The sequence below is a fragment of the Phyllopteryx taeniolatus genome, chromosome 19 (genome assembly GCF_024500385.1).
Source record: "Phyllopteryx taeniolatus isolate TA_2022b chromosome 19, UOR_Ptae_1.2, whole genome shotgun sequence".
Taxonomy (NCBI): domain Eukaryota; kingdom Metazoa; phylum Chordata; class Actinopteri; order Syngnathiformes; family Syngnathidae; genus Phyllopteryx; species Phyllopteryx taeniolatus.
The window spans coordinates 2,968,310-2,992,502 of NC_084520.1; the positions used below are offsets into that span (position 1 = coordinate 2,968,310).

Consider the following 24,193-nt stretch of genomic DNA (forward strand, 5'->3'; position numbering starts at 1 on the left):
TAAACCACAAATCATACTAAAATGAAATGCAATTCTAGAGGCGCGGTCTGCCTTCCATTTGGTCAAAAGGGGCCGGCCTCGCTCTCTGAAGCGGATAAAAAGGCAGAAGCTCCTTTGTCTCACGCTCTCTCACTCTCTCGTTATTCCACCTGCCGAAGGCCTGGCCCAGCCCGGGGAGCCCCCAACACTCTCATCACGAGGTGGCTGGGAGACGCCGAGCGTGGACCGCAGAAGGCACCTGCCAACTCCCCAACGCTACCCTTTTGGGTGTAGGGCAGTTTACTGCCGATGCTCCGTTGGGAAGTAATTGCGGTGCGAGTTCTCCCCGACCGCGTGGGAAGCATGCTTCATGCCTAGCAAGAGTACCACAGATGCATTATTTGCCTTGAATTGGTCAACACGTAAATCCAAAATTGTGGTCTATTCAAGTACAGATTAGTGCATATTTGGGTATTAAACTAACGAGAACAGGAATTCCAGCAATACGCATTGTCATCCCATGCTCACTACTAACCTCACATCACATGTCAGTTTACTTTGCCAATGTTCGTCTGTCCTTTGTTTTGTGTTTTCTTTTTTTTGTTGTTTTCCTTTATATTCCCCATGTTAGATCTAATTAAATGTTTCATGAAATTCACTACATGCATTGTTGTGTGTTTGGGTTTGAGGAAAGAAACCTCTGGCCGTCTAGAACTCTTATCAAAATTTCAGAAAGTGGCGCAACCTTCAGATTACGAGACTGATAAAAAGGTTTCTCGTCACTTTCCCTAAATTTTATCCACATAAAAAGTGACGTGGTGCCCCTTTTGCTAGATAAAATAGCTTAATTTATAACTGTATTTTAAAATTACGCTAAACCGGAAGTCACGCAGGCGCCGAGTGGTATCGCAGAGAGCAGGCAGTGTGGGTGGCAGTAAGGGCTCCAACCGGTTATTGCTAAGTGTGTCCAGTCTATGGCGGGGTTATGTTGTCTGAGCCAAGGAATTCCGAGGACTACCGGGGTGTCAGGGGAAGGGATAACAAAAAGAGAGATGTTCTCGCGGTGATTTCCAGAAATCAGCAAGGTGAATGGCACTGTTTGGCGGGGGACAGGGGAAATGACTCGGCCATCCAGTGCTGTGACTTTCTTGGGAGACGTGAGCGGTTCGAGAGGGAGTCGGAGCTGATGTGCTAATCCTTCATGAATAAAGTTATCGTCTGCACCGGAATCAATAAGAGCCATCATGGCTGTGTTGTGAGAATGCAAGCAGGGACGGTCATACGGGAGGGAGAGCTTGAGGAAATGGTGGTTTGGCTCACCATGGTGCTGTCGGAACGTGGTGAGCCTGGTCTTTTTGGTCGCAGGGGGCAAGTTGCAATGAAATGACCTGATTGACCGTCATAAATGCACAGCCGCTGGATGACACGACGCTGACGTTCCTGGGGATCTATACGGGTGTTACCGTTGTATGTGGGTGCATCAGGTGCAGTGGGGGGTGACGAAGGGGCAATTGAATGTGCAGAAGGCAGATGAGATGCTGACAGTGCGGTGCTCACGGTTGGAGTGATCTTACGCGCTCGGACCCCCTTCTCTCGTGCTCTCTCTATCGCAGTCTGTTATCAAGGTGGATGGCGAGTCCCATGATAGCCTCAAGAGAGGAGGGCTCGTCTTTGAGTTGCTATGAGAGGCCGTTCAAAAAGATCCCCCTAAGCGCAGCGCCATCCCACCCGCATTCACCTGTAAGAATCCTGAATTCAATCGAATACTCAGCTACGGAACTAGCGCCCTGAGTGAGTGTAAGGAGGCGACGGGTGGCTTTTCTGCCCTGAATGGGGTGATCAATTACTTTTTTAAGTTCAGCGGAAAATGAATGGAAAAACTGGAGTACCGGGGAGGAGTAGTGCCATAACGCGGTGGACCATTTGGCTGGTTTGCCGCAGAGAAGGTTAGTGACAAATGCGACCTTGGATTGTTCGGTGGTACAACTGTGCGGTTGAAGATTGAAAACTAGTGAGCAATTAATAAGGAACTGGCTACATGCACCTATGTCCCCGGAGTAGGGCTCGGGTGGAGGGACATGAGGTTCTTTGTACGGGAGGCGGGGTGGCTCCGAGGCTGCGGGCTCGGAAGGAGTACTTACTGAAGAGTGGTCGGATTGCATCTTCGAAGAAAGGAGGGAGACTTGTTGCGTGAGGGAGTGTAGAGATTCCATGATTTCTTGAAGAGTTTTTTCTTGTTGCCCTATGTGGGCGCCTTGGAGAGTAAATGCATGTTTAAGCACCTCCGGGGCTGCTGGGTCAATGGCTGGCCAGAGTATTCTGCCATGAATGGATGGAGAATGGACCCAAGAGCAGGCGGACGCTGAGAGTTTGTGATGAACAGTTTATTGAAAAAGGGAAATGTAGATGGTCCTTGAAGTGCGCTGGCGGGTTGTGGATGAAGGGAATGCGTGGCAAGCGGTGACGAAGGCAGGCGGCTGGCTTGGCAACGAACACGGAGGGAACACTGAGGACAAGGAGAGACACGGAGGTGAGAAAGGAGACGAGGAATTGAGTATCTTACGTGGAGACTGGGGAGCCGTTGTCCCGCTGGAGTAGCTGTCATACTCTGACAAGGTTTTCCAAGATCAGACAGGCTTAAATGCAGGTGGTAACAAGGGCTGATTGGTGACAGGTGCGCGGCCGAGGAAGGTAATGGAAAAAGATAGGGGAGGGGAGAGACCGCAAACCGCCACCCAGGCTCCAACAGCAGAACTGCAGGATGGCTTATGACAGAATTGACATGATGATTGCTTTTAGATTTTTACGCTGTGACAAGCTTATTAAATTTAATAGACGTCTGATGTCATTTGTCGAACTTCTACCTTTAATGAAACCTGTCTGGTCATAGTGGATTATCGACAGGAGTACCTTTTCAAGTCTCGCTGCAAGGGCTTTCGATATAATCTTGATATCTACATTCGGGCTGATAATTAGCCAGGAGGGCGGGGTCTTTGCCTGACATTAGTAGTAATTTAATTGAAGCTGTATTCTTATGTATTCTTATGGCTACTCCTTTGACCTTTATCTTTTATCTCCTTGACTGTTCTGAAAAATAGAGGCGCAAGTATTGGCCAGAAATGTTTAATGAAGTAGACGGAAATTCCGTCTGGGCGAGGCGTTCTTCCCGATTGCATATTTTTTAAATGCATTATGTAAGTCTGTGATGGTTAAAGGAGCATCAAGACTGTCTTTAATTTCTGTATTTTATTGAAGAATGTTTAGATCCTTAATAAAAGTTTACATTTCTTTTTGGTCTGGGTTGTTCGAAGATGCGTATAAGCTGCTGTGACTATTGTAAAACATTTCATTTATTTCTTGCAGTGACTGTGTACAGGTACTGTTTGAATCTTGAATGGCTGTAATAAATGATTTTACTTTTTTGCCCTGGTTGGTTCGCAAGAAATTTGCCAGATTATTGTACTCAAAGTTAGTGTATCTTAACTGTTGTTGTCGAAATTCAGTTATTTTTGATAAGATCACGTCTAATTGATGTTTTGCCTTTTGAAGTTGGTTTCTAAGCGTATCTGTTGGATTAATTGCATATTCTTCTGTGAGATATTGATTTTTTTTCCTTCAATTTCATTTTATAATTTTAGTTCTTGTTTTGTTTTTCTTGTACAAAGAGTATGATATGATTCGACCTCTCATTACAGATTTCCCAGTTTCCCTTCGCAGAGATAGGGATATGGTTGGAGAGTCATTGAATTAAAAAATAAATCATCCCATTCTTTCGTCACAAATGAATCAAAGTCCGGGTCTTTCAATAGAGATGTGTTAAAGCACCATGTTGGTAGAGGCCCCAGATTTGACTAAATTGGTGCGTGGTCACTGATGATGATTGGATGTATTTTGAAGGTAATTCTTTGAGCTGCCGAATTGTTTGAGAGAACAAAATCTATTCTTGAGAATGAGCGGTGAACCGAGAAAAATGTGTATTCTCTTTTTGTACGTTTTTTTAGCCTCCATATGTCAAGTCCAAAGTCATCCATATACTGCTCTAATATATTGATGCATTGTGGTTGATTGCCATTTTTGAGATTTGAGCGATTTATAAGGTGATTTAGCGTAATGTTAAAGTCGCCTCCCATGATAATTGTAGTATTGGCTGACAAGTTTAGCAAGTGTGAAAATAGCGTGTGAAAAAAGGCTGGGTTATCTTTATTAGGTGCGAATACATTGACAATTGTGTATAGTTTGTTAAATATTGTAGCCTGTATAATTATGTATAGATAGCCTGAGTGAAAGTAGAGTCAATAAGGTACTTTTCTTCTGATTGAATAAGGTGCGTTTCATGTAATAGGAGGAGGTCTGTTTTAAATTTTGTGATATAATCCATAATCTTAATTCTCTTTGCCTGTGATCAAATGCCATTGACATTCCATGACACAAAAGTTAATTGTGACATATAATTAATTGGGTTCTATGTATTCTTTGTTGTTGTGTTTTTTTGACAGTTTTCAGGAAATGTTATGGTATTGTGTTGATAAGTGTTATTTAAAGAGGGTCATTAGGATGATATATTTCAGTACAGCAAAGCCAGGGTCCATAGATTGGGTAGCAAACAAATATAGAACATAGAAAACAAACAGTGATAAGGGGATAATGTGTGTGGTAGTTTGTAGTACACAAGGAGAGTTTTGTGAGAAAAGAGTCACTGATGGTGTAGTGGTACACTCGCCTGACTTTGGTGCAGGCAGCGTGGGTTCAGTTCCCACTCAGTGACGGTGTGAATGGGAGTGCGAATGGTTGTCCATGTCTATATGTGCCCTGCGACCAGTTCAGGGTGGAGTCTGCCTTTCGCCTGAAGTCAGCTGGGATAGGCTCCAGCGTCCCGCGACCCTAACCAGGATAAGCAGTGTTGAAAATGTATGGATGGACAATTAAGAACAATAACGGATCAGAAGAAGTACTTATCTAGAAGAGCCAGGGCGTGACGATGGCAACACGAAACAGTTGACCGTCGACGTACAGCTTGTCGACAACCAGCCACGCTGGTTTGCCTTACTCATGGTGGCTCATCATCAACGGGTACAAGATTTTACGCCTTTCGTTGATTTCCTTGGGAAACTGGTCGTTCATTCCAAACGATGTCCCTTTGAGCTCACAAACTTTTAATTTCACGAAGATTTTGTTTGGAAGTGTTGCAATGATGGAACGTGGTCGGTTTCCTCAGAATCAGAATCAGAATCATCTTTATTTGCCAAGTATGTCCAAAACACACAAGGAATTTGTCTCCGGTAGTTGGAGCCGCTCTAGTACAACAGACAGTCAATTTACAGAACACTTTGGAGACATAAAAACATTTACAAAAAACAATTGTGCAAAAAGATGCAGAGTCCTCTACCACTTAGAGCAGTTCGAATGACTAATATTGCAATAGTCCGGTGCAATGACCATTGTGCAAAGGGCGCTGAGACTTTAAGGAGTGTATGCGGTTTAAAGTGACGAGTAGTGCGATAATCTGGGACAATGTTGGTTGTGCAAATGTTACAGATACTCCTCAATCAGTGTGCAAATGGAGCAGATGCTACTCTGGCATGGGTGGCCAGTATATGCAAATAGTGCAGCATGGCGAGACAACTACAGTGAGTGCACGAGTAATACATAATTGGCCCCACAGAAATGTGACAACGAACTCAAGTCAAAAAATTGCCAGCTTGTTGTAATGGAATTATAGGTTAGGTGTTTAAGAAGTTGATCGCAAGAGGGAAGAAGCTGTTGGAATGTCTACTAGTTCTAGTTTGCATTGATCGGTAGCGCCTACCTGAGGGAAGGAGCTGGAAGAGCTGGTGACCGGGGTGCAGAGGGTCCGAGAGTATTTTGCACGCCCTTGTCTTAGTTCTGGCGCGTGCAAGTCCTCAACGGTGGGTAGGGGGGTGCCAACAATCCTTTCAGCAGTTTTGATTGTCCGTTGCAGTCGGAGTTTGTCCTTTTTCGTAGCAGCACCAAACCAGACTGTGATGGAAGAACACAGGACTGATTCGATGACCGCTGTGTAGAACTGTCTCAGCAGCTCCGGTGGCACGCCGTGCTTTCTCAGAAGCCGCAGGAAGTCCATCCTCTGCTGGGCCTTTTTGAGGACGGAGTTGATGTTGGTCGCCCACTTCAGGTCCTGAGAGATTGTAATTCCCAGGAACTTGAAGGTCTCGACGGTTGACACAAGGCAGCTGGACAACGTGAGGGGCAGCTGTGGCGAAGGATGCCTCCTGAAGTCCACGATCATCTCTACAGTCTTGAGCGTGTTCAGCTCCAGGTTGTGTCGGCCGCACAACAGCTCCAGCCGCTCCGCTTCCTGTCGATATGCAGACTCGTCACCGTCCTTGATGAGGCCGATGACAGTGGTGTCATCTGCAAACTTCAGGAGTTTGACAGTCGGGTTCGCTGAGGTGCAGTCGTTCGTGTAGAGAGAGAAGAGCAGCGGAGAGAGGACACAACCTTGGGGCGCCCCAGTGCTGATGCTGCGTGTGGATGAGGTGGCCTCCCCCAGCCTGACCTGCTGTGTCCTGCCCGTCAGAAAGCTGTAAATCCACTGGCAGAAGGCAGGTGAGACGCTGAGCTGGAGAAGCTTGGATGAAAGGGGTTCAGGGATGATGGTGTTGAACGCTCAGCTGAAGTCCACGAACAAGATCCTCACGAAGGTCCCTGCACTGTCGAGGTGTTCTAGGATGAAGTGCAGTCCCATGTTGACTGCATCATCCGCAGACCTGTTCGCTTGGTAGGCAAACTGCAGGGGGTCCAGCAGGGGACCTGTGACACTCTTGAGGTGGTCCAGCACCTGGGACATCAGGTGGGAAGTCATCAGGACTTCATGACCACAGATGTCAAACCGACAGGCCTGTAGTCATTCAGACCCGAGATTGCAGGTTTCTTGGGGACTGGAATGATGGTGGAGCATTTGAAACAGGATGGAACTTCGCACATTTCCAGAGATCTATTGAAGATCTGAGTAAAGACTGGAGCGAGCTGGTCCGCGCAGACTTTGAGGCAGGATGGGGACACATGGTCCGGGCCTGCCGCTTTGTTAATCTTTTGTTGTTTGAAGATGCGTCTCACATCCTCTTCATGGATGGTTAACGCAGAAGTCAGAGGTGTGATTGTGGTCGCGGGTGCGGCCCGGGTGGGTGTGTGGTGTGAAACTGTCCTTTTCAAATCTGCAGTAGAAGGTATTCAAGTCGTTGGCTAGTGTGCTATTGTTCTCAGCTTGGGGGGATCGTCGCTTGTAATTAGTCAGCGATTGGAATGCATGCCAGACTGATTTAGAGTCGTTTGCGCCAAACTGTTTTTCCAACTTTGCTGCATAGTTCCTCATGGCAGTGTTAATTTCTTTAGTCAGCTGGTTTCTAGCTCGATTATATAGGTCCCTGTCCCCGCTCTGATATGCGTCCTCCTTAGCTTGGCGAAGCTGCTTAAGTTTAGCAGTGAACCACGGCTTGTTGTTGTTGAATGTGCGAAATGATTTCCTGGACGCGGACCTCCTAATCGATAAACACGGTGAAAGATAATCTTGTCGACTGTATCTTGCTGTATCTTGAGCGTGGAATTCATGAATTTCGGTGCATTTTCTGGAATGCCCGAGAAAATGACATTATCGCGCATGCTTTGTGGTTGAATGTCCAGCGTGCTTTCTTTCATGATTTTACATTCCAATCTAAGAGTTTGTAATTCCGTGTTAACATCATGTTTGATCAGATCAGCGCATTATCTAATCTTAGTTCCTGACCTGTTTACTGTGTGAACTCCAAGCTGTTTTTGAGTTCGATGATTTATTGGCGAAGCAAGTCGAGTGTAATTCACAATTTCTTGTTGATTAAGAGGAGGACACTCCCCGGTGTCTCTGTCAAGTCAAGTAAATCGTCTGTCGAAGTCGACAAATTTGCCCTTTTTTCCTCTTCAGTGGATGCTCAGCGCTGGAGCTGTGATCCTCCATGACAGATGAGTTGGCGTTGATGTAGGTGTGAGAATCTCAAATGGCTCTCAGCGGGTTACCACTGTTAGCGAAGCTGGTGAAGGAGAAGAGAAATAATGAAGTGAAAAACGTGCACTGAAAAAATAAAAAGACTGTGAAAAGAGAAAATTTGTCATACAGTAGCTGCTTTTTCCAGGTCTATGCAAGAGGCGCTGCCATGTTTTCGTCTTCAGAAATCACGCAATCTCTCGCATTGTTACTGCATGCTCTCTATGATGTGTTGGTATGACAAATAAATTCCTTGAATCCTTGAACAAGGCCATATACTGTTAGGTACTTCAGTAACCAATATGTAGCATTGTGAGAACGGACTCATAGAGGTAACAAAATTGAGTGCTTACACTCAACTTTACCAAAGAAAATAGCTACACATTAGCTTAACTGCACTTAGGCTCTGACAGTATGTGTTGTCTCAGTGATCCTACTTCCCTTGTTAAGATATCTTTGTGCAATTGGATTGTAAGCAAGAGTGTGCCCTTTAATTTTGTGTTTGTTCTCACCTCACAGCCCAGCAAAATCCACCCAAAATTCATGAAGGCTGGTGGGCATACAAGGAGGTGGTACAGGGAAGCTTTGTGCCAGGTAAGAGTTAAAAAAGTAAGAAGTATATATTCGTTCATTTTGTACTACTCACTCCTGGGCCACGGGTGAGCTGGCGCTATGTAAGTGTAGTCCATTTACCATTTGTGCAGAAGCTCGAGAATCTCTTCTTGAGTCCTCTGATTCTTTTATTACAACCCCAATTCCAATGAAGTTGGGACATTGTGTTAAACATAAATAAAAACAGTATACAATGATTTGCAAATCATGTTCAACCTATATTTAATTAAATACACTAAAAAGACCAGATATTTAATGTTCAAACTGATAAACTTAATTGTTTTTAGCAAATAATCATTAACTTGGACTTTTATGGCTGCAACACGTTCCAAAAAAGCTGGGATAGTGTCATGTTTACCACTGTGTTACATCACCTTTTCTTGTAACAACATTCAATAAACGTTTGGGAACTGAGGACACTAATTGTTGAAGCTTTGTAGGTGGAATTCTTTCCCATTCTTGCTTGATGTAGAGCTTCAGCTGTTCAATAGTCCGGGGTCTCCGTTGTCGTATTTTACGCTTCATAATGCACCACAGATTTTCAATGGGAGACAGGTCTGGAATGCAGGCAGGCCAGTCTAGTACCCGCACTCTTTTACTACGAAGCCACGCTGTTGTAACGTGCAGAATGTGGTTTGGCATTGTCTTGCTGAAATAAGCAGGGGCCTCCATGAAAAAGACGTTGCTTGGATGGCAGCATATGTTTCTCCAAAACCTGTGTGTAGCTTTCAGCATTAATGGTGCCTTCACAGATGTGTAATTTACCCATGCCATTGGCACTAACACAGCCCCATACCATCACAGTTGCTGGCTTTTGAACTTTGCGCCCATAACAGTCCGGATAGTTCTTTTCCTCTTTGGCCCGGAGGACACGACGTCCCATAATTTCCCCCAAAATTTGAAATGTGGACTCGTCGGACCACAGAACACTTTTCCACTTTGCATCATTCCATCTTAGATGAGGTCGGGCCGAGAGAAGCCGGCGGCGTTTCTGGGTGTCGTTGATAAATGGCTTTTGCTTTGCATAGTAGAATTTCAAGTTGCACTTATGGATGTAGCGCCGGACTGTATTTACTGACATTGTTTTTCTGAAGTGTTCGTGAGCCCATGTGGTGATATCATTTACACATTGATTTCGGCTTTTGATGCAGTGTCGCCTGAGGGATCGAAGGTCACAGGCATTCAATGTTGATTTTCGGCCTTGCCCCTTACATGCAGTAATTACTCCAGATTCTCGGAACCTTTTGATGATATTATGGACCGCAGATGATGAAATCCCTAAATTCCTTGCAATTGTACGTTGAGGAACATTGTCGTTAAACTGTTCGACTATTTTCTCATGCTCTTGTTCACAAAGAGGTGAACCTCGCGCCATCTTTGCTTGTGAATGACTGAGCAATTCAGGGAATCTTCTTTTATACCCAATCATGGCACCTACCTTTTCCCAATTAGCCTGTTCACCTGTGGGATGTTCCAAACAGGTGTTTGATGAGCATTCCTCAACTCAGTCTTTTTTGCCACCTGTCCCAGCTTTTTTGGAACATGTTGCAGCCATAAAATTCTAAGTTAATGATTATTTGCTAAAAACAATAAAGTTTACCAGTTTGAAAATTAAACATATTGTCTTTGTAGTGTATTAAGTTAAATATAGGTAGAACATGATTTGCAAATCATTGCATTTTGTTTTTATTTATGTTTAACACAACATCCCAACTTCATTGGAATTGGGGTTGTACATAAAAATTTTATGATATATTGACTTTTTCAAGGTTCTCATGACTTCACTTTTAAATCCTTTTTTTGATAGGGTTAGGGTATGGCCTACTTAGTCGTATGGTCATAACACAATACTGCTTTTATTGTCCCAAAAGAGCATAACACTTTTTTTTATTATTCTTGAGAATGAGCGGTGAACTGAGAAAAATGTGTATTCTCTTTTTGTACGTTTTTTTTTTTTTTAGCTTGATGCCCATTGATTTTTTTAGCGTGACGCCCATTGATACTGAAAGCTGCTGGAAAGTTTGGAAGATTAATGTATGACTTACTTATAACATTTTAAAGAGAATGTCCATTTTTGTCACGACAGCTTTTCTACGTTTCAGAAACAGAATCATCTTTATTTGCAAAGTATGTCAAAAACACACAAGCAATTTTTCTCCGGGAGTTGGAGCCGCTCTAGTACAAGAACAGACAGACATAAAAACACAAAAGGTTACCAGTAATGTGGTAATGCCGATGCATTATTATTATTTTTTTCGACCATTGTGCAAATGATGCCGAGTCCACTAGCATTTTAGAGCAGTTTGAAATGACTAATAGAACTATAGTCTGGTACAATGACCATTGTGCAAATGGCGCAGCTACTTCTCAAGCACATGAGTGGCCAGTATTGGTCAACAACAGATATACAAGTAGTGCAGAGTGGCGAGAATACTACAGTGAGTGCACAAATAATGTATGATTGGCCTGACAGATATGTGACAACAATCTCAAGACAAAATTGGCAGCATGTTACATTGGAATTGTAAGTTAACTGTTTAAGAAGTTAATGGCAAGAGGGAAGAAGCTGTTGGAATGTCTGCTAGTTTTAGTTTGCATTGTTCGATAGGGCCGACCTGAGGCAAGGAGGTGGAAGAGGTGGTGACCAGTATGTGGAGAGTCCAAGAGCATTTTGCATGCTCTTATCTTAGTTCTGGCAGCGTGTCTTCAGTCCTCAGGGGTGGCTATTGGGGGCAACAATTTTTTCAGCAGCTTTGATTGTCCATTGCAGTCGGTATTTGTCCTTTTTCGTGGCAGCACCAAACCAGACTGTGATGGATGAACAGAGGGCTGATTCGATAACTGCCTCAGCAACTCCCGTGGCAGGCCGTGCTTCCTCAGAAGCCACAGGAAGTACATCATCTGCTGGGCCTTTTTGAGGATGGAGTTAATGTTGGTCTCCCACTTCAGTTCCTGAGAGACTGTAGTTCCCAGGAACTTGAAGGTCTCGACGGTTGATACGAGGCAGTTGGACAGCGTGAGGGTCAGCTGTGGGGAAGGATGCCTCCTGAAGTCCACAATTATCCAGTTTTAAAGCATCTGCAAAACTAAATGAAGCTAGAGAGTAATTCAACATTTTATTAACACCTTTTGTTAACAACACTCCTCATTGCAATATTAAAATCAGTATCCCCAACATGATATTAGCATACAAGGCAAATAAGGCAAAAAAGAAAAATATAAGAAACATTTTCACTCAACAGTCCAACAAATGTAGAAAAATAGAACACAACAGTGCAATAGTCATTTTTGGAGGTACAAGACACAAAATAAACAAACTGCCCCCTCGGGGATAATGAAGACACCTTGGATTTTAAACATGTTCATTCTTCTGATATGATGCCATTATTGCCATTATTATTCAAATGTGCATCACCTTTAACAACAATGCAGATGAACTAGTTTTGACATTTTACAAACCACCTGAATAATGATGACACAATTGACTTCTTGCTTTAGTCTGCTGTCCTCACCGCTAGCAGTGGCTAACTTCTAATATGCTTCGTGTGCTGGCACCTGTGAGTGACAAGCTGTGCTGACTGTCCTCACATTTTTGAATAAAGAGTGTTGTCTGTTTTTGGGGATGCCGACATACCTTGCACATCGTCTAATTAATAGTATTGATCCATGTCGCTTTGGAGACACCACCACACAGGCGAGGTTAGGCGGAGCGGCTAGCCTCCTCCGCCGTCGGGGCAACGAACGACTGCAGCTCAACGCACCCGGCTGTCAAACTCCTGAAGTTTGCAGATGACACCACAGTCATCGGCCTCATCAAAGACTGTGACGAGTCTGCGTATTGACAGGAAGTGGAGTGGCTGGAGCTGTGGTGCGCCCGACACAACCTGAAGCTGAACCCGCTCAAGACTGTAGAGATAATCGTGGACTTCAGGAGGCATGCTTCACCACAGCTGCCCCTCGCGCTGTCCAACTGCCCCCGTGTCAACCGTCGAGACCTTCAAGTTCCTGGGAATTACAGTCTCTCAGGACCTGAAGTGGGAGACCAACATTAACTCCATCCTCAAAAAGGCCCAGCAGTTGATGTACTTCCTGTGGCAACAGTGCAATAGTTGGAAGTCCTTTTTTTTGGAAGTGCAAGACACAAAATAAACAAACTGCCCACTCGGGGATAATGAAGACACCTTGGATTTTAAACGTTCATTCTTCTGATATGATGCCTGTTAACATTATTGCTACTTTCAAATGTGCCTTTAATCACCTTTAACAACAATACAGATGAACTAGTTTTTACATTTTACAAACCACCTGAATAATGATGACACAATTGACTTCTTGCTTTAGTCTGCTGGCCTCACCGCTAGCAGTGGCTAACTTCTAATATGCTTCATGTGCTGGCACCTGTGAGTGACAGGCTGTGCTGACTGTCCTCACATTTTTGAATAAAGAGTGTTGTCTGTTTTTGGGGACGTCGACATACCTTGCACATCGTCTAGTTAATAGTAGTGATCCATGTCGCTTTGGAGACACCGCCACACAGCCGAGGTTAGGCGGATCGGCCGGCCTCCTCCTCCGTCGGGGCAAGGATGGTCGAGGATGCAGTAGTTCCGTAGGAGGACGGCTGAGTTGCGTATCGATCTTGCTATGGGGTGGGCCAGCCAAGGAGGCGCTGTTTCTGTTTACTCCCACAACTTGCAAACTGAAATGGAGCAGGAACAGGACGACACTGATTGGCTTTTGTCACGCACATTCCCACCATGTTCGAGCGAGGAAATATGCACACAGCTGATCACTAAGATCAACTGGAATTTATCGCGATCTCTAATCATGTTCATATAATCACCTAGTCTTGCTACCGTGCATCTGACTCAGTGGTGAGTTGAAAAACACCATGGACTTGGTGATGCCAATTGTAAATTTCATCAGATCATCTTCCAGTCTTCAACACTGACTGTTTCGCAAATTACTTGCTGATGTGTCTGCTGAGCACGGTGAAACTTTTACATAATGAGGTGGCTTAGCAAGGGGAATATGGTAAAAAAAATACAATAAAAAATTCATAATGTTGTAGCGGACATGCCACGCAAAACTGGTGAAACCGAAAGCGCTGCTCCGCCGCAAATCAAAAACATAACGACTGAAATAACAGGTATCCGCAGCGCCCCCACCGGTGACGCGTGTAGCCTTAGTACCGTCGGGACGTCCACCAAAACCAGCTACGCATGAGTCACGTGGTCTTGCAAGGCTATCCACCATGCCGCCTTCGACACCACTTACATGCTCCAGCATTTAGAAAAATTCGCCGTCACTCAGGCTGATCTCAGCGGAATCCACAGATGTTCAAAGCGTTTTGTAGGAGGCCTACTCATGGCTGCCGCCTCCCTCGGCACATTGTTTTGCATAGGAACCTCCTTGGTTAACATAATCAGCTTAGACACGGTTAAGAAACAAATTGGTGAACTCCAAACTGAAATTCCTAACATCCAACGCAACATGGAGAGACAAACCGCTAACCTCCAATCTTAGGCGTGACACTCAAGGGCATTATCCTTGTCCTCAACACTTACAGTGTCATCCTGAAACAAACTAGACAGAGCATAAGTAAACTACTGTCGGTGGGCCAAACGGATTATGCTCACACACAGATTGTTACCACATTGATAAATGACATGCTACGTGAAATCTCTTCATCCATAGACCACTTAGCAATGGGTAGAATCCCTCCGTATTTGGTTCCCCTTAGCTTAATCGAAAGCATCCTGTCTAAAGCTCTGGCAAGCCCCATTAGTCCTGTCCAAGCCCACTTGGCTTTTTCTCTCGGGATTTCCACTGTCCTGTATGTCAACCCTGAGTTTCGAGAAGTAGCCTTCTTTGTTACTCTTCCAATTATCGACTCCCCCAACATCTATCGCCTAAAAGACGTAATTAATGTTGGCACCCGACAAAGCGACACATACGTCCGAATCAATAGTCCCGTGGTAATAGTTACGATAGTAACCCTGATTTGTATCTGGCACCAAATTTGCACATGTGCATCCTCACCAAAGACATCCATTACCTGTGTCCCAGTAAGCCGTTCATCTGAGATGTAACGGATGGGATTTGTGGCCTGAAGCCCATGAAGGATGGGTTGCGGTGTAGAGCAGAAGCTACACCTCGCTACCAGGTTACTACTACTCACGATGAAATTGTTGGGTCCAAGTGGCTAGTCAGCACACCAGCCCTAAGCGCAACGCTGAGATATGACCACCACAACACCACAACGAGACTCGCCCTGCCAAATCAAACCATGTGGGTCAACGTCCCCAAAATTGCCATTTTGCATATTGAGGACGTCGCCCTCTACCACCTGCCAACCAAAAATTATGAGAACCAAATCAAGATTTGTAACTTTTTCGGACAGTACAAATTGGAAGTTGATCCTGGGACGCTTACACAGATTCAGCTTGAAGGAACTCAGGCGGTTGACATCACCCACATTGACAACACCTTATGCACTATTAGCACTGAGGACAGAACACCCGAGCTCCTGCTTATGCATTCCTGCTCCGCAGCAGATAACATCTTAATTGCCCTGGTCAGTCTCGGTTACTGCATGACCTTCGGCATCCATCCATTTTCTTCTCCTCACTAGGGTCACGGGCGTGCTGGAGCCTATCCCCAGCTATCGGGCAGGAGGCGGGGTACACCCTGAACTGGTTGCCAGCCAATCGCAGGGCACATACAAACAAACAACCATTCGCACTAACATTCACACCTACGGGCAATTTAGAGATGTCAATCAACCTACCATGCATGTTTTTGGGATGTGAGAGGAAACCGGAGTGCCCGGAGAAAACCCACGCAGGCACGGGGAGAACATGCAAACTCCACACAGGCGGGGGGGGAATTGAACCCCGGTCCTCAGAACTGTGAGGCTGACGCTCTGACCAGTCGGCCACCGTGCCGCACCTTCGGCATCACCTACCCAAAATTTTCCGTAGGAAAAGAACGATTGAACCCGAACCTAACCCCATACAGACAGGGGAGGAGGTCCTCCTTGACCTAAATTGCCACCCAGACCGCACTACCCCCTTTTTAATCAAGACTCGGATTCAGCTCTCCCCAAGATTAGAACTTCTACTTGGCACCTTCCCTCTCCTTGATTGATTTGTCGGGTTCTACTCCTAACCGCTGTGCCCCCTACGTGCCAAGTTGGTGCTAGCTACCTTTTCTTTCTCTTTCTTTCTCCCCCGTAAAGCCACGTTAAGTTCTCCTCTTGTTTTGTTTTTTTTGTGTGATTTTTACTGAGAACTCTACACCTAGTTAATGCTCTCCCTTAGTTTTATCTACGCCCAATGCCCGTATTTCTACTCTCCCTGCTATCCCAATAGCCACACCTGCACACATCCATGCACACACATCAATCCTAACCCATATACACATATAGGCTGACCTTATTTTGGAAGTTGCCATGAACAACTGTTGTAGCCATAAGGGGGGTGATATGCACTAAGGTTGTACTTTGGTAACTGCCTTGTTGTGTGTGTGTGTTCCTGCCAACCTGCACCATCTTTCAACAAGATGTCGCCTACATCCGCCATCGAGCTGGATCCAGCCGCCGAAGGGGGGATAGGTAGCGGACATGCCACGCAAAAGATGCCACCCGGCACCCCAGCCTCGCACTACCGCCACTCCCCGCCGAGGTAGACTGTAACTCCAGAGTCACACGCAGACTCTAAACGGATTAACACAATAAACTATCTTCAACAAGACACAGACATTTTCTTTGCCATGCCGACGCTAAGTGTATCACGTCTGACTGAGACTTCAAAGGGGAGACCCATGGATGCTGGGTTCGCCCCCGAACGCTAAGTTAATTAACTCCCCGTCAGTCGAAGGATTGGACCTGCAGTGACGCCTCCACCCTGCTGAGACATGCTATTTGGGAGTTGGAACAGGCAACAGCGACACTCACGGGCGACGGAACGACACTAGAGACATGGGTTCATAAGACAGTCTGTGACTCGACTGGGAGTCAATATTTTAAGAACTTTACATGAACGCCACTAGTGACGGTATTGCTGCAAACTTGAATGTCTAACGTCAAATCTGTTGTTAACTGAACCAGATGTAATGTATCACCCCATGCCACAAATGTCACATGAAAATAGTAATGTTCTCCACACCACATAACATTTGAAACATTCATTACAGGTATGAAAGAGAATGAGCGTGGAACAATGCAGGGTGGGAAAATGGTCTCGTTATATTAAATCCAATAATTAATTTTTTATTCCACTGGTTTTAAACCGGCGGCACGTTGGCAGACTGGTTAGAGCGTCAGCCTCACAGTTCTGAGGACCCGGGTTCAATCCCCGGCCTCGCCTGTGTGGAGTTTGCATGTTCTCCCCGTGCCTGCGTGGGTTTTCTCCGGGCACTCCGGTTTCCTCCCACATTCCAAAAACATGCATTAATTGGAGACTCTAAATTGCCCGTAGGTGTGACTGTGAGTGCGAATGGTTGTTTGTTTCTATGTGCCCTGCGATTGGCTGGCAACCAGTTCAGGGTGTACCCCGCCTGATGATAGCTGGGATAGGCTCCAGCACACCCGCGACCCTAGTGAGGAGAAGCGGCTCAGAAAATGGATGGATGGTTTTAAACCACAAAATAATCCTAGAATGGAAAAATAACACCAAAAGGCAGTCCAGCCCCTCTGTGTTCGCAAAGGTGGTAGAAAAGGAGGGGGGTAAACCCCCCCTGTTTGACTCGCCCTGGCCATAAAAGGGGCCGGAGCTAGGAGAAGTTGAGAATTTTTTTTTAGTCACTCCGACCAACTCGCCGGCGACCGCGCCAGGCAGGACGCCTACCTCACTCGAGGTGGAAGGACACATCGGATGATCCCCGGCTGCCGCTTCCTGGAAGCGCTTTGAGCCACCCTGCTTGGGGGCCCGAACTCAGTCTGAGAGAACGGAAGTGGACGCAGCGCGCCCGCTCCGAACATCACCCGAGACGTTCTGCCTGAGAACTCGTTGGCCTCCTGCTGCTCCTGTTTTTCCATTCCTCCCTCCCGTCGAGTCCCTGTTACCGGTGCGGACCGGGCCGCCCGAACATTCGGGAGCCTGACTCGCCTACTTCAAACGTGTTCCAGACACGCAAGTCCAACATTGCGGTCTACTAAAAGTACGGATTAGTGCATATTTGGGTTTATATTAACGAGACCAGGAGTCCTCAACTATATGCATTCACTACACGCCCATTCTGCTCATCTCACGTCACAAATCCCTTCCTTTGCCAATGTTCGTAGATATCTTGTTTGTTTTGTGTTTGTCTGTGTTAGAACTCAAAATTCCTAAAATGTAGCCACCTTCCGTTAAGAGACTGGTTATAAAGATTTGTTGTCATTTCGCCTCAAGTTAAACTTGTAAAAATGTGACGTGGTGCCCCTCATATCTATGAAAGATCGTGATTTATAACGCTGTAATTTAAAATTACGGTAACCCGGAAGTGACGCAGGCGCCGCTTCCAACTCATCGTTTTCTTCTAAATTAAGCTCAAATTTGATGTCCCCCAATAAACGCTACAATGTGATGACTCGTATCAAGTTGGTACAGCATATGTCACATACATTTTTTAAACTGTGGCCTTCTTCACTTTGTAGTTGTAGTTTAGAGTCTTCAAGTTAACCTACCATGCATGTTTTTTGGGATGTGGTAGGAAACTGGAGTACCTGGAGAAAAGCACGCAAGCACAGGGAGAACATGCAAACTCCACAAAGGCGAGGCCAGATTTGAACCCGGGTCCTCAGAACTGTGAGGCAGATCTGCTAACCAGTAGTCCAACGTGCCGGAAGTCAAGTGTCAATGATTTGCATATTTGTTTTGGACAGTGTTTTATGTTTGAAAGACCTTCCTGGCACAAGCCTCACCATTTACCCAGGCTTAAGACCAGTGCAAGAAATTCAATGGGTTGTGATTGTCAGGTGTGGGAAGTAGCTGAACCCAAGAGCAGGTGGAGGCTGATGTAAAATGATGAACAGTTTATTGAGCAAAGGTTATGGAAGTGGTCCTGGATAACATAATGGACACACTTGGACAAACAATCGATGATTGTGTGAATAACAGTGTTACCTTCAGAGGGGGGCAGGCCGGTAACGAAGACCACAGCGATGTGAGACCAAGGGTGGCTGGGAATTGGCAGGGGGTGCAGCAAGCCAGCTAGAGGTCGGTGAGAAGACTTCCCTCGGGCGCAGACAGAGCAGGCTTGAACGAACTCTCGGGTGTCTTTGATGAGGCTTGGCCACTAGAAGTGCTGTTGAATGGACTGGGTAGTACAGATGATGCCAGGGTGACAAGATAATTTAGAGTTCCGAACGTGCTGAATCCGGGAGGAACAGTTGGTCAGGAGGCCTGGTCTTGGTATCAGGTTGGGTCTTTTGGGCCTCCTTGACCACCTGCTCGATCTCCCACGAGGCTGCTCCAACGAAACAGGTGGTCGGAAGGATGGATTCGGGTTCTGCTGTGCTCGAAGGAGGTGAGTTGGAGAGGGCATCTGCCTTGGTGTTACGGGAACCGGGACGGAAGGAGAGACTGAAATTGAATCTGCTGAGGAATAGTGCCCAGCGTGCTTGTCGGGGGTTGAGACGTTTAGCGGTACGGAGGTAAGCGAGGTTTTTGTGGTCTGTCAAAATAAGAAATTGTTGTTTAGCTCCCTCCAGACAGTGCCTCCATTCTTCCAGGGCCAATATAATGGCCAGCAGCTCGCGGTTTCCAACGTCATAATTTCTTTCTGCTGAAGATAAGCGACGGGAAAAAAAAGCACAGGGGTGAAGTTCATGGGTCGTGGGATCTCGCTGAGAGAGGACTGCTCCAGCTCCGGCATCCGAGGCGTCAACCTCCACCATGAACTGGAGGGAAGGGTCAGGGTGGTGCAGAATGGGAGCAGTGGTGAACAGGGATTTGAGTTTATTGAATGCTTGTGAGGCTGCTGGTGTCCACTGAAAGGGGGAGCTAGTGGATGTGAGACTGGTGACGGGAATAGCGACCTTGCTGTAATTAATTGTAAATAATTGTAATTGTAATTGCTGTAATTACGGATGAATCGGCAGTAGAAATTGGAGAATCCAAGGAAACGTTCTTTGCGGGTCGCGGGGATGGGCCAGTCGATGATGGCTTGGATTTTGGTGGGGTCCGGTTGTAGTTGTCCTTTTGCAATGATGCAGCCGAGGAAATGTACTGAGGATAGGTGGAATTCACAATTTTCCGGTCTGACGTACACTACAAAGACAAGATATTTAATGTTCAAACTGATAAACTTTATTGTTTTTAGCAAATAATCATTACTTTAGAATTTTATGGCTGCAACACGTTCCAAAAAAGACAGAGTCATGTTTACCACTGTGTTACATCACCTTTTCTTTTGACAACATTCAATAAACGTTTAGGAACTGAAGACACTAATTGTTGAAGCTTTGTAGGTGGAATTCTTTCCCATTCTTGCTTGATGTACAGCATCAGCTGTTCAGCAGTCTGGGGTCTCCGTTGTCGTATTTTACGCTTCATAATGCGCCACACATTTTCAATGGGAGACAGGTCTGGACTGCAGGCGGGCCAGTCTAGTACCCGCACTCTTTTACTACGAAGCCACGCTGTTGACGTGCAGAATGTGGTTTGGCATTGTCTTGCTGAAATAAGCAGGGGCGTCCATGAAAAAGACGTTGCTTGGATGGCAGCATATGTTTCTCCAAAACCTGTATGTAGCTTTCAGTATTTATGGTGCCTTCACAGATGTGTAATTTACCCATGCCATTGGCACTAACAAAGCCCCATACCATCACAGATGCTGGCTTTTGAACTTTGCGTCCATAACAGTCCGGATGGTTCTTTTCCTCTTTCGCCCGGAGGACACGACGTCCCACAATTTCCCCCCAAAATTTGAAATGTGGACTCGTCATACCACAGAACACTTTTCCACTTTGCATCAGTCCATCTTAGATGAGCTCAGGCCCAGAGAAGCCGGCGGCGTTTCTGGGTGTTGTTGATAAATGGGTTTGCATAGTAGAGCTTCAAGTTGCACTTATGGATGTAGCGCCGAACTGTATTTACTGACATTGGTTTTCTGAACTGTTTCTGAGCCCATGTGGGATATCCTTTACACATTGATGTCGGTTTTTGATGCAGTGCCGCCTGAGCGATCGAAAGTCACGGGCATTCAATGTTGGTTTTCGGCCTTGCCGCTTACATGCAGTAATTACTCCAGATTTTCTGAACCTTTTGATGATATTATGGACCGTAGATGATGAAATCCCTAAATTCCTTCCAATTGTACATTGAGGAACATTGTCCTTAAACTGTTCGACTATTTTCTCATGCAGTTGTTCACAAAGAGGTGAACCTCACCCCATCTTTGCTTGTGAAGGACTGTGCAATTCAGGGAAGCTCCTTTTATACCCAATCATGGCACCCACCTGTTCTCTATTTGCCTGTTCACCTGTGGGATGTTCCAAACAGGTGTTTGATGAGCATTCCTCAACTTTCTCAGTCTTTTTTGCCACCTATCCCAGCTTTTTTGGAATGTGCAGCCATAAAATTCCAAGTTAATGATTATTGATTATTTGATTATTTATTATTATTATTTGCTAAAAACAATAAAATATATCAGTTTGAACATTAAATATCTTGTTTTGTAGTGTATTTAATTAAATATAGGTTGATCATGATTTGCAAATCATTGTATTCTGTTTTTATTTATGTTTAACAATTGGAATTGGGGTTGTAAATGGGTAGAAAGCTTTTCTTGATTGACTTGACATTTGGGGGTGCGCGTTATACTGAAGAGCATATTATACACATGAAATTACAGTAAATGTCTTCCTTTTCTTTTATGCAATTAAATATTTTTAACATAAAAAACATCTCGTCCGATAGCAAAGCTACATTGAGTAAAAACAAACAAGCAAAGATACTGTAAAATGTAATTTTGTGACTTTATCATTATGTAAATCTCAAAACATAAAACTTAACACTCTATGGTACAAAATAGTGGAAATGAATGCAAATAACATTGCTGATATTATATATTTAATATCCTAATATAATTATGACTGTATAAGCACCTCGTCCTGACTTAAGGGCACATGTTTTTTTGTGTAGATCTATTACTTCTGGACACTACCTTCTAATTTCTACTTCTTATTCTGGTGTTTTGCCATGCTTTAGCTTCGTGATTAGCTTGTTATCTCTTTTTGCTCAATGTGTGGTATGCTTTGCTACTCCTCGCCCACCTTTAGTGATAATGGTACGTGTGTCAGAAGTGTAATTTATACATGAAGGGGAGGCTTAGTTAGTTAGAGGAAACTCCGTCTGCAACGGACAATCAAAACTGCTGAAAAGATTGTTGCTACCCCCCTACCCACCCTTGAGGACTTGCACACTGCCAGAACTAAGACAAGAGCGTGCAAAATCCTCTCGGACCCTCCACATCCCGGTCAGCAGCACTTCCAGCTCCTTCCCTAAAGTAGGCGCTACTGATCAATGCAAGCTTGAACGAGCAGACATTCCAACAGCTTCTTCCCTCTTGCAATCAACGTCTTAAACACCTAACCTACAATTCCACTGCAACATGCTGCCCATTTTTGTCTGGAGTTTGTTGTCACATTTCTGTCGGGCCAATTATACATACTTGTGCACTCACTGTAGTAGTATCGCACGCTGCACTCTTTGCATATCTGTTGTTGAAAAATACTGGTCACTCACGCCAGAGTAGCATCGTACCCACTTGCACACTGACTGAGGAGTATCTGCAACATTTGCCCAATCAACATTGTCCCAGATTATCGTGCTACTAGTCACTTTAAACTGCATACACTCCTTGAAGTCTCGGCGCCCTTTGCACAATGGTCATTGCACTGGACTATTGCTATATTAGTCATTCAAACTGCTCGAAGTGCTAGAGAACTGCATCTTTTTGCACAATTGTCACAACCCCCCCCCCCCTCCAAAAAAAACCAACGGCATTCTACTGGCATTACCACATAACTAGAAACCCTTTATTGCTCAGTGACTTTGACTCAGTGACTCAGTGTCTTTATGTCTCAAAAGTGTTCTCTGTTGTCGTACTAGAGTGGCTCGAACTACCGGAGACAAATTCCTTGTGTGTGTTTTGGACATACTTGGCAAATAAAGATGATTCTGATTCTGATAAATCGTTGAGACCAAGCTTAGAGCTCAATTAGCATCTCCAGTGTTTATTTCTAATCATAAAAAAGTCTCCAGGACCTATGCCTCAAAATGAACAGTAAACCCTTTACTACTTTTTTGTTAAACCAGTGATTTTTGTCCAATTCCACGGTTCGTAACTCCTCCAAGGGAATTCTGCAAAATGACCCCAAGTCAGAATCAGGGGCATTAGACGAATGGGCCATGATGCATGATACACAACCCATACCAAAAGATGTGGGTGAAGCATTTGATGATGATAAAATAATTCAATCCCCACGGACAGAACTTGCAGAACTTTATATTTTTACCAAGTCCTCCAGCGCACTCAAAAAAGACATTTTAATCGCTTGTCCATCTCAATAACTCATCTTTTGAATAATAACAACCTTTTTACACAATTGCTGTTTTGTGTTTGCAGTGCCATCTTTCTGGGGTCTGGTAAACTCAGCTTGGAACTTGTGCTCAGTGGGGAAGAGGCAATCACCAGTCAACATTGAGACCAGCCACATGATCTTTGACCCTTATCTTACATCCATGAAACTGAACACTGGTGGACAAAAGGTATGGGTATATTTGCAACTGTTCACTGTTCTTTTTTTTATGTTAGTCAGCTCTTATTCCCAAGCATCTGTCCCTCTTGTTGTCTTTTTGTCTCCTCCTCACCTTCATCTCTGTTCTCCTCCCACTCAATGAGCAAAGTGAAACACTGTAGCAGCCCTCGCAGTGGGGTTGCCCTGTTATGTCTCCTTAGAGGATGAACAAGAGCCAGTAAACGCGAACAAGAGCCAGCGAGAGCGAGCCCTGCAGTTGTTATGGAAGAAGCAAAGCTGGTTAAATGAACTGGAAGCGGCACAGCTTGTTAAACACATAAACAACAGCGATTACGAGAAGAGGTAACACTGACCGAGGGGTAACCAAGGGTGAGGAGCTCAGATCGAGATGAGTTGCTGCTATTGAACAAAGCTTGCGGCGCTAGCAATGGCTCAGCTAACAACAATTATTAGCAACTGCCACTGACTGAGCTCTCAAGAAAGAACTATGCGCAATGGAATCGATCCCCAACGATGCTGCCAAAAGCGCGAAAGGCAAAGGAGGAACCTGTTGAAGAGTCTGAAATACTAACTCAGGCTAATGAGTTACTGCTGCATCAGAAGATGTTAATGGTTGTCGAGTGGGGAGACAAAGTAGTAATCAAGGCATTTGATTGATGACATAAGTGAATTTGAAAGATATACAATGCAATTAATATAATATATAATTGATAGTAGAAATTATGATTAGATTGTTAATCAGATTCATGTTCAGGAAAGTATCACCAAGTGAAGGTTAACCAGTCATGCACTTTTACAAGATAGCCATAAGATGGAGCCAAAGGATATTTCACTCAAGTGTCACCATACGGTCTTACATT

General features: G+C 44.9%; 1 protein-coding gene across 16 annotated transcripts in view; it reads left to right on the top strand.

Annotated features, from left to right (window-relative positions):
- ca10a (carbonic anhydrase Xa) overlaps positions 1-24,193 on the top strand; it is a 176,190-nt gene that overhangs the window by 24,417 nt on the left and 127,580 nt on the right. For 15 of the 16 annotated variants that reach the window (XR_009785619.1, XR_009785618.1, XR_009785620.1 and 12 more), the window contains 2 exons: positions 8,495-8,569; positions 23,201-23,343. Coding sequence is in view for 13 of the 16 variants with exons in the window: in XM_061755757.1 (XP_061611741.1) it covers positions 8,495-8,569; positions 23,201-23,343 (218 nt within the window). In the remaining 3 variants the exon portion in view is untranslated. The remainder of the gene's footprint in view (positions 1-8,494; positions 8,570-23,200; positions 23,344-24,193) is intronic. The other variant, XM_061755765.1, reaches the window with a different exon arrangement.